Source organism: Bidens hawaiensis, unplaced genomic scaffold, assembly GCF_021521415.1.
Source record: "Bidens hawaiensis isolate Kalapana, Puna unplaced genomic scaffold, B.hawaiensis_p1.1 tig00003698_1, whole genome shotgun sequence".
NCBI lineage: Eukaryota > Viridiplantae > Streptophyta > Magnoliopsida > Asterales > Asteraceae > Bidens > Bidens hawaiensis.
In genome coordinates this window covers 594,439-609,049 of record NW_027491212.1, presented here as the reverse complement: position 1 = coordinate 609,049, position 14,611 = coordinate 594,439, and the positions used below count along the sequence as shown (strand labels likewise).

The window sequence follows — 14,611 nt, the reverse complement described above, 5'->3', positions numbered from 1 at the left end:
CTACCCGTCCTATCAATGCTTCAAAACTAACAACAGGAGTCATCGGTTTATAAACCGAAAGTTAACTCTAAGCACTTTACGAGTGAGGAACTTGACCTAAAAAGGTCAAAGGGGGAATGCTTTTAGTGTCCTGAAAATTTCATTCCGGGGTATAAATGCAAGAAGAAACAAATTTTTGTGATTCATGTTGAAACCTTTGAGAACCTCAAACAAGATGATCGCGGTTGATGCTTGAGTTGAAGAGTTTACTTTTTGAGGGCAAAAAATAGGTTAATGGGGGAGTATTTTTACGTAATTTATATTATTTATATTTATGTTTTATTATTATTTTCTAGTTAGGGATTGGTATGCTATTTTGGTTTAGTTGGGGGTGTCCTTTGTAATTGGAAGTTTATTTAGTTGCGTTTGATTTGGATAAAGATTAGAATGTTTTGAGATAATATTTCCTCCTTTATTTTGGTTTCTTCTTCTCCAATCCTCCTAACCATATCAATCCAACCTAATCTTGGCTTTACTTGGACCAAAGGACTTCCATTAAAAATCAATTTCTTCAGCTAGAGGACAATGATGAAAAGAATTCAGAAATGGAGCCACGATCAAACATAGATAAGTAAATGTCCTAGCAATGGTGTGTGATGTGTGGAGCAACCTCTAAATCATTAGAACATTTGCTTGTCTTCTTTAACCTATCAAGATATACATCAGCTACGAGTCTATAACACTATAAGTGAAATTTTGAAGCTTTCAGATTGACTCCCATAATCGTCGGTCACATAAGAGTTATTAAGGGTGATATTCATAACATGTTGGTACATTTAGAAGATTTAGGCGACAAGTAGGCTGTCAATTTCTGACACTGGCCTATTAATGCGACACGGCACAGATTTTAATATGCTTGGGTTTGAGCATGACAGGTTTTATGTCTTCAACATGTCGATCTATTTAAATTCGTTTCTTAAAAAGTTAAAGACCTATTAACATGTTTAAATTTTTAATTAAAAAAATCAATATGCACTCATAAGTCCTAAACCTAAAGTCATACTTACATACGACGTTTCACATGTGCCCGTCAAAACCTGATATTATATTTTTAATGGTTGTTATCGATTATGTAATTGTGGTTTTTTTTTGTTTCAAAGTACATGTTATCGATCATGTAGTAATTGAGACTTTTATGTTTGTTTTAAATATTTTGTTTCATTACATATGTATTAGAGCATTCTCAGCCTATTCCATATCATATATTCATATATATCATATAATTAAATTACACTAAGAATGACTTTATTTTCTCTCTCATATTCAATTAAATAATACTTTTATACCTTTATTATTATCTTTTCTCTCTCATTCACTCACAACCACTTTCATAAAATATTAAAAAATTATACGGTGTGAACAATGAAACACAAAATTTAATTTTCTCATATAGTATTTTGTCTCTCCTATATTCACAAACACTTATAACCATACCATATAATTTACAAAACTCCCTCACAAAAAATATAGGGAATAAGCCGAGAATTCTCTTAATCATTGTGTTTTAAACATGTCCCTTAACAGGTCTTAACATGTTAACCTATTATTAAACAGGTTTGTGTTCGTGTTTGGAAAATATAACATGATTAGCTATCGTGTGTGTTTAATACAACAGGTCGTCGTGTCTTATTGTGTCATTTCTGGCAAGTTATGACAGCCCAAGCACAAATGTTAACGTTTGAAAAATATGACACGATTAGTTACTGTGCCGTGTTTAATACCAAAGGTAATCGTGTCTTATCGTGTTGTGTCTGACATGTTATGACAGCTATAGCTAAAAGGCTTTCAAATACAAGATGGTATTCATTTTCAAAATAATAGAGAGATATGAAAGTGAACGGTTTTTGTTAAATAAAATCAGACAAAAGTTTCACAATTAACATGGTTTAATTTGTGTAAATTTAATCTCTTTGATTCACCACTATTGCAATAATTTATGCTGTGTGTTGTAGTTTTTATACAACTTTTTTTAATTAAAATTTCATATATTAAATAAAAGAATTTAATTACAATACAGAGGTGGATAAGCGGAGAATAAACTACGCCGACAGTCTCTTTAATATTAGTAGTGTCACAATTCAATATCAGTTCAATTTAATATCAGCTCAATGTAAACATTTTTTTTAATAAATAATATGGTTATTGAAAAAAAAACGTGAAAGATATATAAAAAATGCGTTATCAAGTGGTCAAATAATAATAATAATAATAATTATAATTATAGACGACATAAGGGAAAAAGGAGTGATGGAGTATGCACGCAAATCACAATTATAATTGTGAACCCCAAAAGTCAGCTCAAACCCAAATCATCGACCAAAATGTCCACAGGTTGTGCTCTGCTCTTGGAAATCCTCTTCGCCCTTTTGTTCCCACCTCTCGGAGTTTGCCTCCGATACGGCTGCTGCACTGTAAGTCCTCTTTTTCCATTATGCACACCAACTGTCTGTTTAAATGCCTGATTGACATCACATGTGTTTTTAGGTCGAATTCCTTATATGTTTGCTGTTAACTTTACTGGGTTTTCTTCCTGGAATAATCTATGCCTTGTACGCTGAAGAGGTAGGTCCCAGCAGAGCCTAGTTGGACCCGCAAGACTCACCTTGAAGAGGGACGTCTGCGCAACGACCAACTGCTTCCGCAGGACCCACCATGCTCAGAGACGTGACGTCCTTACGTGCAGTACGCAAGCTGTTCCCGCAGGAAATGCCTCCCAATGGTGAAGTACTCCGTCTGTTCCCGCAGCTGCGGATACAAGCCATCAGGGAAGGCCACCCGCGCAGCAAGGCTACACGCACAAGGCACTTAGCTCTCAATAATTCAGTAGTCACCTGAAGGAATGAGCAAAGCCGGGAACAATCCCGCACAAAGGCGGGAGGGGGAATACTCCCGCCCAAATGAGCCAGTCCGTATGATACTGGAGGATCTTTTATACTGTACCTGACGAGGTATGGGCAAAAGATCTGACCAGAGATACGACAGCCCATTGACAACAGTATGGCGAGCAGCATGCTCTTGTACTGTATGTCACTATTAGCCGCTACCTACTCACCAACTCCTGTCATACCACGTGCATAGCCTGCAGTTGGTGGAAAAGGAATAGTACACAGCAGGCCTGGTCACTGTCAGCCGCTGCCTACCCACCAACTACCAGCATGGCACGTGCGTAGGCCACAGTTGTTAGAACAGGAATACTATTCAGCCGGCTATACCCTCTTGGAAACCTACCTTCGGCTATAAATACCCCAAATGGTATGATCATCTCATCTTATCTTGTATCTTACATCTTATACCTGATATCTGCTCTAGCAATCTCTTAATATACACTTAGTGTTTCTTCATTGGCGCCATCCGTGCATAAAAGCTAGAACTTCATTTATTTTCAGTTTTTTCAAACTTCTGGAAAGATGGTTAAAGAAACTCCGGTAACCACAACCCCAGCTACTCAGGAGAATACCGGCGACTACACAGTTTTTACGAACACTACCCCGGTTACCCAAGCCGGGGCAAGTGCAGTAAATTTTACGAACACTACCCCAGTTACCCAAGCTGGGGCAAGTGCAGTAAATAATCGCTCGCTGGGATTCACCGATACCCAGCTAGAGAGACAACGAACGAGGCTCCCCCGCCAAACACTCGATGAAGTTAAAGCGTGGGCGGAAGCACGTCAAAAAGAATTCCAAGCCGAGTTGGATGAACGCTTACGTTCACTCCAACAGCCTGAGGAATTCGGAGAGTACTGGGACAATGACTCGGAGGAATCCGATAGTGACGCAAACCTTCGTCATAGGGCGAAAGGGAAGCGTAAGGAAACGGATTCCCAACCGAGAAGGCGTTTTGGAGAAACCTTCAAACCAAAAAACGCAGGTGGAAACCCACGTGACTTCTCCAAAACATTTACACCAACTGCTGCAAAGGCGGGAACGTCCAAATTTGCAAGGGACATTGCGGAAGCAATCGTCCCGAAAAGTGCCAAACAGATGTCCAACATCGGCACTTACGATGGTATATCTGATCCAGACGATCATTTGAACAGGTTTATAGCGGGGGCAACCGTCAGTAGTTGGACGGAACCTACGTGGTGTTACATGTTCCAAATGACGCTTGTTGGGGCAGCTAGAGCGTGGTTCGATCGTCTACCGGTCCACCACATCTACGATTGGGAAGACTTCCAGCAAAAATTTAGCCAACACTTCAGCCAACAAAGAAAGTATACCGAAGAGCAATGGACAATCCTCAAATGCATTCGAGAGGAAGATGAATCTTTGCCAGACTTCATCACTCGCTTCAACTCAAAGAAGCTAAGTCTGGGTAATATTAGCGAAGATCTTGTTCGCGCTGCTTTCATCCAAGGCGCAAACGACCCAGAGCTCATCCGCACCTTAACGGGTAAAGATGGCATGCCATCCACATGGGATGCCATCATGACAGCAGCTAAACGCTTTGCGGAAACGGAGAAGCAACTGGGTAGAGATCTCCCCCAGAGCACAGACCTCTACACCCAGAAAACAAGAGAAGACAACGTCCTTACCGCCCGACTAAACAAAAAGCGGAAGCTAGGCATTTGGCAGTCAAGGGTAAACTTTGACACCTCATCTGGCTTGCAACATCGGTTAGGCGGAAGGGATAACGTACAGTCGAACCAGAACTCCAGATGGACGCCACTCACCAAAAGCGTCACCGAGATATTCGCCACTGAGGAGCTCCCATGGCCAAAGGCTCCAATAATCCGACATCGTCACAATGCTGATCGGAGCAAATACTGTGACTTTCACAGGACAAAAGGCCACAACACTGAAGAATGCACAGACGTAAAGGACATCGTCGAAGCATTTGTCAGAGATGGGACGCTCGCACACCTCGTGGCGTAACGAACGCTGAGCAGGCTGATGCGTGTAGAACCCCAGATGGGGAAAACACGAATAAAATTGCAGCTTCAATGCCGGAGACTACATACTGCGTAAACAACGAGATCCCGAACCAGGTGCATATCGGCTCGATGGCACTCCCATCCCAACAACATGGAAGGGAGCTCAATTACACAGTTTGCATGTAGATCAATTCCAAATTTGTAAAGAAAAGGCCCAGAGCCACTTCTAATGGAAATGATTCTCCTTAGAACATCGATGCTGATGATTTTACATTTATACTTATGAACTTTCCACACGAATATGCCGGTTTTCACCGCATAATTACGGGGAAAGTCGTTGCGTGGGGAAGGCGGCAAAACCCGCATAAACCCAAAAAACGGCAAACCTTCACGCAGGTCAGTTAAAGGTAAAGTTCAGTCATCCCACTAAATGAAAGTGCCGGTCTATCCGCACGAATCATGATAGAGGAAACTGAACACTAACCTATTAACAACCGCGTGGCGAACGGTTAATTTATTCAACACTGATGCCGGTACTCACCGCATAATTACGTGGAAAGTCGTTGCGTGGGGAAGGCGGCAAAACCCGCATAAACCTAAAAAACGGTAAACCTTCACGCAGGTCAGTCATAGGTAAACTTTGGTCATCCCACTAAATGAAAGTGCCGGTCCTAACCGCACAAATCATGAGAGGAAACCGAACCTATTGACAACCGCGCGTCGAGCGGTTAACTTATTCAAAATACTTTTGAAAATTTCTAACAAAAGGATGAGGAAAACTTCCACGCAGGTCAGATGTAGGCAAAGTTTAGCCATCCTACTAAGTGCAAGTGACGGTCTTACCCGCACAATCACGAACGAGGAAGCAAAACTTCAACCTATTATCTACCACGTTCAAAGGTTAACTTATTCTAAACACTTAGAAAATTTCAAAGGAAAAAGATGAGGAAAACTTCCACGCAAGTCAGATATAGGTAGTTTAGCCATCCTACTAAGTGCAAGTGACGGTCTTACCCGCACAATCACGAACGAGGAAGCAAAACTTCAACCTATTATCTACCACGTTCAAAGGTTAACTTATTCTAAACACTTAGAAAATTTCAAAGGAAAAGATGAGGAAAACTTCCACGCAGGTCAGATATAGGTAGTTTAGCCATCCTACTAAGTGCAAGTGACGGTCTTATCCGCACAATCATGAAAGAGGACGCAAAACTTTAACTTATTATCTACCACGTTGAAAAGTTAAATTATCTAAGTACTAAAGAAATTGCTAAGTTAAATCAGAATATGCGTGAAATAAACAAGGCAAGGGATTGGCAAATAATCTTTATTCCATCGAAATTCAATTATTACAAAGATTGCTGGGTACATACCCGCATACAAAAGAAGCTATACAAAAATAAAAATCTACTCTAATGGTGGAAAGGGATCTTCAAGATCAAGCCTCAGGACCACTACCACTTGGACCCGCACCATCAGTAGAGCGTGGTGGTTCAAGGAAAGCTTTAAGGATAGCTAGCCCATCATCAGCAGCAGCGACTTCGTTCACCTTCTCCACCACCGGATGCGGGAAGGCGGCATACTGATTCACTGCTTGGTCATAAACAGCTTCAGTATCCACATCATATAAAGGGAAGTTGGAAGGCGGGATGCCTTTCTCAACAAACCCTAGACCAAGCAGGAAGCCGGCCTTTTCCCCATCCTCATGAGAAGCGTTGAGGGCTGCACTCATAGCATCGTCATAAGACGTATCCGCGAAAACCCGATGCACAACCTACAAAAAGAAAAAATACAAGTATCAAAACCTTTTATATTCACAAAGAAGCGTAAAGACATTATGAAGTTAAACTTACCTGAGACAACGCTTCTCGAAGAAGCCATTCCTTGGCAACCAGAGCTTCTTGGAGGGCGGCTTGAGCTTGGTTACGGGCGCGTTCGGCTTCACTTTGGTTGAGGTTGGCAAGCAACACTTCTTTAGCCGCAGCCTCTTCAACTCCCTTTAGCCTCCGCTCAGTCTGGTCAAGCACCCCCCTCTGGTCCAGGATCTCTTGGAGCTTCTTCGCGTCTTCCATCGCCAAGGCATCATGAGCCTGTTGGAGCGCCTCTAGTTTAGCTCTAAGTTCCTCATTCTCGAGGCGTAGAGGCTCAGCAACAGCTTCAGCCTTGGTGGCCCTTTCAGTTGCGTTCCGAGCAGTTTCCTTAGCCAGCCGAAGCTGTTCGTTAACAGCTTGGGCAGCCTTGGAACGGGCCTCGAGACGGGCCTGAACTTCAACTTCAAGGGCCTTGAACGCCTTCTCCTTCTCCGCAGCAGCCGCGGAGAGCCTCCTATTCTCCTCCCGGACAGCCCGCGCCTGAGCTACTTCTTGAATACGAGCTGCTTTTAACTTGTCGTTTTCACGACAAAGCAGCTCGACGCGCGGCTGCATCCGGGCCAGGAGAACCCGAAGCTCATTGGTTAGCCTACCCTCCTGGTAGCTAGCCATGGCTTCCCCCAACGCACCACTGGGAGCTGCGTGACGAGCCCACTCCACGCACTCCACAGGTGTGCGAAGGGTTGTTCCTCGGCGGATGTTCCATCGTGGAACATACACTTCATTGGAATCCGACACTGCAAAAAACAAAAAGCAGTTAGGAAAAGATGATATATATAAAAAAAAAGGAGGCCAAAAGAACCCTACGCACCTGTAGGGTCAACAACAGGCCGATAGCCGCCAAACCCATCACCTGAACCCAAGGGAAATCCGTCCAAGAGATCAGGTAGATGGGAAGGAGGCAGAGGTTGGCTAGAAGCCCCATGCATACCTGAAGGATCGGCCGTCGTTGCCGATGACGGAGGAGGCATGGTGAAGGCCGCCGCGGTAGTAGAAACCAACGGAGGTGAACTCACTGTAGGTGAACTCACAACCGTGGTCGCCGCTGCGGAGTCCGCAGAAAATGTAACCGCCGGCTCAGTGAAAGATGCGGTAAATATGGCACTGACAGCCGGCGGTGATGTCATCACAGCTGGAACAGTTGGCTCAACGGAGTGAGCAACTGAACCAGCGGAAGCAGGCGCAGCCGCCTAGGTCGTCGCCTCAGGTAGGCTGACCAAGCCTACCGTCATGGGTCCGGAGGTACTCCTCCCCGCTCCACCCTGGAATGCGGTAGCATCCACGCCTGCACAAAGAAGATAAGTATTAATGATGGAAAGCTATGAAGTTAAAAATAAAGTTTGTACTTACGGGTTTTCTTGAGCCTAAAAGTGCGGACAGGCGGGGATGAACCCGATGGAGCCGGCCTCTTCACGCCGCTCACCGTTGTCATCCTGGGCTCTCCGGAGGTGACAGTCGTCGCAGCCTCCGGAGCAGTGGTCTTATCACCACCGGGGTTCCCCGCCACCTCCTCGCTCTCTGTCTCTGAATCAGACCGAGGTACCGGATCGGCAGTGGAGGCCACCTTCGCATTCCCCTTCCCGCCGGCAGCCTTCTTCTTCCGCACCAACGGAGGACCATCTGCGGATTCCTCATCAGAACATAAGATTAGAGGAATTCCAGCAGAGGTTTCAGCATTGAGGGGTCGAGGGTTGAATAACGCCTTACCTGGCCGCCTGGCGCTCAGGATCTCGTGGCCTGGCGGGTAGACCTCCACGAACCGATCCGCCGTCTGTTCAAGGATGGGCAACTCGTTCTCATCTAGAGCACGAGTACCCATCCGAGCGGGACTGTCAGCCTCCCGCGGATACAGGAGCGACTGCAAGTCGTTCCCCTCTGAAATAAAAGAAAAACAGTTAGAAGACAAACCTATATAAACAAAGTAAACAGAGCATACCGTAAGGAACAGAGTTCAAACCGTATTCGAGGACGATCGGGATCTTTTGCGCCTCCGCATCCTTCCACACCCGGCTCATCCCGAGCATCACCATCCCGGACTCCGCAAAGCGGTAAACCGGAGATTGGACTCGAGATATCTTCGAGAACCATTCCGCCTCCTGGTAGTTGGAGGCGTGAAGGCTGGGGAGTGCTTGCCCATTCTTGAACTTCATGGCAAGGGGGATGGCGCGAGCGGAGATAAAAAAGAACTCCCGCTTCCATGAGCGAAGACTGCGCTCGGTTGCGCAAATCTTCAAACCCTTGATCCGGGTTATCAGAGTATACCACCCCTGGATGCACCTCCAAGAGTAGAAGGTCATCAGGCGATCGACGAAGGGCTCAACGCCCAGAATCCGGCACACCCACTCGAAGTGGCGAATCTTCGCGATCGCCATCGGGTGCACCTCGGTCAGGTGTACACCGTGCCTCTCTAGGACACGGTACACAAACTTTGTCAAAGGGAACCTAAGATTCCCATAGACAAAGAATGCGGCATATACCCCGATCTTGCCTCTGGGGGCATCATACACCGTCCGATGAGGTTCAGGAAACTCAGGCTCGAGAGACTCGAGCATGAACTTCCTGACGATGTACTGATATAGATCGACAGGCAGAGCACACTGGCACTCGCCAGCAGTACTCTTGTCATCCTTGTCGGACGTGGATGACGGGTGCTCGGCGTACACCCCAGCCTCCTGGGCTGTAGCCTCAAGATCGTGAGCAGAAGACATCTTGCAGGTATGAAAAAGAGAACGATTTCAAGAGAATGCTCGACTGAAAAGGTGAGTATTCGCCGGAAATCGTTTTGAAGATGAAGAGAAAAGTGAAAGTGTGGATTACAAAGGACCCTCTCCCCCTTTATATACTAATCGCAATTAATGCGATTAATTTAATGCGGAAGAGAGAGAAATCGCAGGTGCAATGAAACTATGACACGTGGCAAAAAGCAAGCTGGCAACAGCTGTTGAAAGGACGCGTGCTAGTAATTTCGCGGCCACGTGCCCGAAAATTCGCGCCCACGCGCCTGAAAAAGCGCCTGGAATGACCATATACTGTCACGTCGCCATAACTTCCTGCACGTCCTGACACTGTCAGAAGAAACCGTCGGACGACGTTTCAATAGTTTGGACTGTTCTTATCCTTTCACCAACTCTTCGAATTTCAAAAAATTCAAAAAGATTCAAAAGTAAGCGGGAAAATACCCCTTACCTTGGCAACCAAGTAACTGTAAGACAGGTGCGAGTACAGTGTTAAGGCAAAACCCTTCACATACTTAGCACCTGCAGGGAATTGAAGCCAAGAATACCTCGGCGACCAAGTAACTATAAGACGGGTGCGGGTACAGTGTTAAGGCAAAACCCTTCACATACTTAGCACCCGCAGGGAATGGACGCCAGGAATACCTTGGAAGTAAAATAACCGTAAGACGAGTGCGGGTACAGTGTCAAGGCAAAACCCTTCACATACCTAGCACTCCGCAAGGAATTGAAACCAAGAAGGATCTTCTGGGCAATGCTTGCAGAAACGGGAGTAACATCCCCGCATAGCGGGAACGTCGAGAACTACATTGTTTGAAGCTCCAAGATGGAATTGGTGGGTTTAACATAATTGATCACTATGTTCAAAACTACCAAAACCTCATGGAGAATCCACACAAGTGACTCAACGCTCCTGACTTGCGAGGAGGTTACAGACCTACCCGCATCATACCCAAAGATCAAGCAGGAAAGTCGGGAATTTCTGCAAGTGACATTAGGACTTCCGCGGGAAGAATCCCCATGGAAAACCTTAAAACTAAACCCCTTTTCAAAACCCCCCTGCTTAAGTCCAAAAGTTCACCTCACTTATTAATAATTCATGAGAAGAACATTGGACTGGGGGGACTTGAAGAGGTAGGTCCCAGCAGACCCCAGTTGGACCCGCAAGACTCACCTTGAAGAGGGACGTCTGCTCAACGACCAACTGCTTCCGCAGGACCCACCATGCTCAGAGACGTGACGTCCTTACGCGCAGTACGCAAGCTGTTCCCGCAGGAAATGCCTCCCAATGGTGAAGTACTCCGTCTGTTCCCGCAGCTGCGGATACAAGCCATCAGGGAAGGCCACCCGCGCAGCAAGGCTACACGCACAAGGCACTTAGCTCTCAATAATTCAGTAGTCACCTGAAGGAATGAGCAAAGCCGGGAACAATCCCTCACAAAGGCGGGAGGGGGAATACTCCCGCCCAAATGAGCCAGTCCGTATGATACTGGAGGATCTTTTATACTGTACCTGACGAGGTATGGGCAAAAGATCTGACCAGAGATACGACAGCCCATTGACAACAGTATGGCGAGCAGCATGCTCTTGTACTGTATGTCACTATTAGCCGCTACCTACTCACCAACTCCTGTCATACCACGTGCATAGCCTGCAGTTGGTGGAAAAGGAATAGTACACAGCAGGCCTGGTCACTGTCAGCCGCTGCCTACCCACCAACTACCAGCATGGCACGTGCGTAGGCCACAGTTGGTAGAACAGGAATACTATTCAGCCGGTTATACCCTCTTGGAAACCTACCTTCGGCTATAAATACCCCAAATGGTATGATCATCTCATCTTATCTTGTATCTTACATCTTATACCTGATATCTGCTCTAGCAATCTCTTAATATACACTTATATTCAAGAGCAATCTAGTCTGATTCTCACGCCGGAGGGTGGTCACAAGGAGGTACCCCCCCTTCTTAGTGACGAGCTCACGGTGTCTGTTTTGCAGGTTATCAGAAGAACCATCTTTTCCGGATCTAACCCCTCGTGGGAAACATCTATTTAACCCCCAGATTATCCGTAATCTGCCCGGGGTAACTTAGTGTTTCTTCATACGCCATCGTGTTAGTCAATCCGGATCGTGACGATTACCGCGGTCGGTATTACACGCTTGCGTGATGAGAATCGGGTGTGTTTTGACCTGGATCTGTGTTTATATGACTGTGTGAGGTTCTATTGGTTGAAGATTTATCTTTGCTTGTATACTCTTGCACTTGTTCATGTGTTTAGTTTTTTAATCTATTGATGCACTGTCTTTAGTTTGTTCTGTTTGTGTTTGGATGGTGAAGAAATTGAAATAGTCAACGGTTATCCGAAACTAGGGTTAGTGATAGTATTAAAGTGTAGAGTTTTAACATGTCTCATTGGCTTTTGGTGATTACGAAACCTAGATGATGCCAAAGTGATCTTGGTTTTCTGCTTTCTTAATCATTAGAGAAGTTGTATTGGTGATTGTTGGCAGAGATGAGTCTCCACGCGTCTGTTAGAACATCATAGGATCCCCTAGAGCACCATAGTTGCATCTCTTATTGTTCGTCATACAAGTTATTCTTGTGCTACTTCTTTGAAAACTATCGTTAGGTTGAGCTGAAAAACCGGAAAAATGAGACAAATTGTCATCGAAACCAACTTTTATAAATAATGTATTATATGTTGGAAAAGGTTTGTAATAACATTTTACAAGTAGTACATTACTTGTTCCCTCATTCTCGTTTATAAATTAACTTTGTTTTGTTATTTGGGCCCGAACTTGAAATAAGATAGAATTGACGGTTAACCGAACCACCTTTTCCAGTAACTTAAATAACTAAAATCGTTGAATTATGAAAATATAAAACTGAAACGTCGAATTTACACCAGAACTGAAGTGAACCAATCTAATCAGTAATCAGAGTCACCAGGGAAATATGTTAAATATTTGTGATTTGGAATCCCAATAACAAATGCAGAAAAACCAGGGTGAACAATGTAGGGGTGTTCATCGGATCGGATAACGGATTATTCGGGTTATTCGGTTCGGGCTATTCGGATTTTAAAATTTTTGGACCCTATCCGAAATCTGATCCGATCCGAATTAGGAATAATTCTATCCGATCCGAATCTATCCGAATTCAATTCGAATCGGATTCGGATAATATCCGAATAATCCGAAATTATCCGAATAATCCGAAATAAACCTAAAAAATTTTCGTATTTTTTTGTTCCTAACATTTAATAGTTTAGAATCACAATAAACATACAAACCAAAAAATACGAATTACTCTTAACACAAATTAAAGTTTAAACTTCAAATAATAGTATAATAAATATACCGAACCGGAAAATACCACTAAAATATGTTTTTATTCGGATTAAACGGATATCCGAATAATCCGAACAATCCGAATTTTTTCAAATTCTATATCCGAATCCGATCCGAATCCAAATTAGTTATTCGGATACTCGGATTGATCTGATCCGAATAAGAATTCGGATCGGTTTATTTGGGTTTCGGTTTCGGTTCGGATTTCGGTTTTTTTCGGATTTCTTGAACACCCCTAGAACAATGTAAGCATACCATTCCGTTTGGGACACAAAATGGGTTCGGGAGTAGACGAGGCACGATGAAGCGGTGGTGAGGTGGATCGCTGTTGAAAATAAACATGTAGGGGGTGTTTGGGATTCCTTATTTTCATCAACTTATAACTTATAAACTTTTTAAAAGTTAATAAGGTGTTTGGCAACCATAAAGCCTTATGGATTTTAACTTTTGGAGAAGACAAAATAAAGGGGTTTTAAAAAGTTAGGAATATGTAACTTATTAACTTAATGAGTTTGATTACCTATTACACTCCTCTAACCCTCAAAACCCATCACACCCCTTTTAAAAAAGGTGTTATTTTAGTCATTTTGGTTTTCTTCAACACATATGCTAATCCAAACATTTTTTTTAAAACTTCTTTTCAAAAATTCATAAGTTAATATGTCCTTTTAACAAAAAGTCATTTTTTCACTTAAATAAGCAATCCAAACACACCCGTAGTAACTTAACTCTAAAACAAATCCAATAACAATCTGTTAATAACCATCAGAGATAGGGGTGCACAAATCGGGTTTTTCAAATACCCCGTTCCCGGTATGGAAGCGGGTATGAATGGGTATTGGAAAATCGGATATTGGCAACACCCGGGTTCGGGCCCAAGTATTACCTCTAAAAACCGTACCCTATGTATCGGGTTCGGGTCGGGGTATAGGACCGGGTATTTTAATACTCTATTCCGGGTATTGAAAAAACCCTATTTTGGGGGCTTTTCGGGTTTTTCTGGGTATTTTTCAAGTATAGATTGAATTTTTTAAGGGGTTGCACTTTTTAAGGGTATTTTTTGAGTATTTTTCAGGCATTTTTTGAGTAATTTCGGGTATAGATCGTGATAGCAGTGGGTTAGCAACATTTTCATGTCGTTGGAAACGGGTGGCTTACCGTGAGTCACCATGGAATAATTTGGAGCCCCATGATTGTGACATCCTACTTTCGTTAAGAATTAATAAAATAAATTTCGTTTATTTTATAGTGTGTCGTTTATCGGTTTAAATAAATAAACTAATAGAAGATGGGCTTGGACTTAAAAGATGGAATAAGGGATGGAATGGGCCTTAGGTCCATGGGCTTAAGGGAGTATAAATACCTCTTAAACCCTAATCCTTTCCATTTTTATCCATCTCTACACCATAGGCTACACCATCAAAACATACACAAACAATATCCTATACCCGAGCCAAGATCCGAAGGTGAAAACCCGAATCCGTTGGTGCTAGAACGTTGTGACGGACCAAAACAACATCAAGACTAGATCGTGTTCGTAAACCGACTCGTTTAAGGTACATTTATAATTAGAAATCATTCATTTAGGTTCGGATTCGTTTGGGAAATCTTAGATCTGTATGAATGTGACGAAAACGAATCAAACGAACTAATTCTCAGTGCAATTCATTAACAATAGATAGGATAATTGAACAGATTATAAGCCGCACCTATATGCATCAATCGCACCCTTTAAAACGTAATA

General features: G+C 43.6%; 1 protein-coding gene across 2 annotated transcripts; it reads left to right on the top strand.

The window, feature by feature from the left end:
• The first annotated feature begins 2,325 nt into the window (after nucleotides 1-2,325).
• On the top strand, nucleotides 2,326-11,873 carry LOC143624145 (UPF0057 membrane protein At2g24040-like). Of its 2 annotated transcripts, none has more exons than XM_077094873.1 (3): nucleotides 2,326-2,450; nucleotides 2,524-2,605; nucleotides 11,635-11,873. In XM_077094873.1, the coding sequence occupies exons 1-3, from the start codon at nucleotides 2,361-2,363 to the stop codon at nucleotides 11,682-11,684; spliced, it is 222 nt and encodes a 73-aa protein (XP_076950988.1). In that variant the 5' UTR covers nucleotides 2,326-2,360; the 3' UTR covers nucleotides 11,685-11,873. The 2 variants fall into 2 exon arrangements, with proteins under 2 accessions (XP_076950988.1, XP_076950987.1); XM_077094872.1 differs by having other exon boundaries at nucleotides 2,524-2,594; nucleotides 11,624-11,871.
• The last annotated feature ends 2,738 nt before the right edge of the window (nucleotides 11,874-14,611 follow it).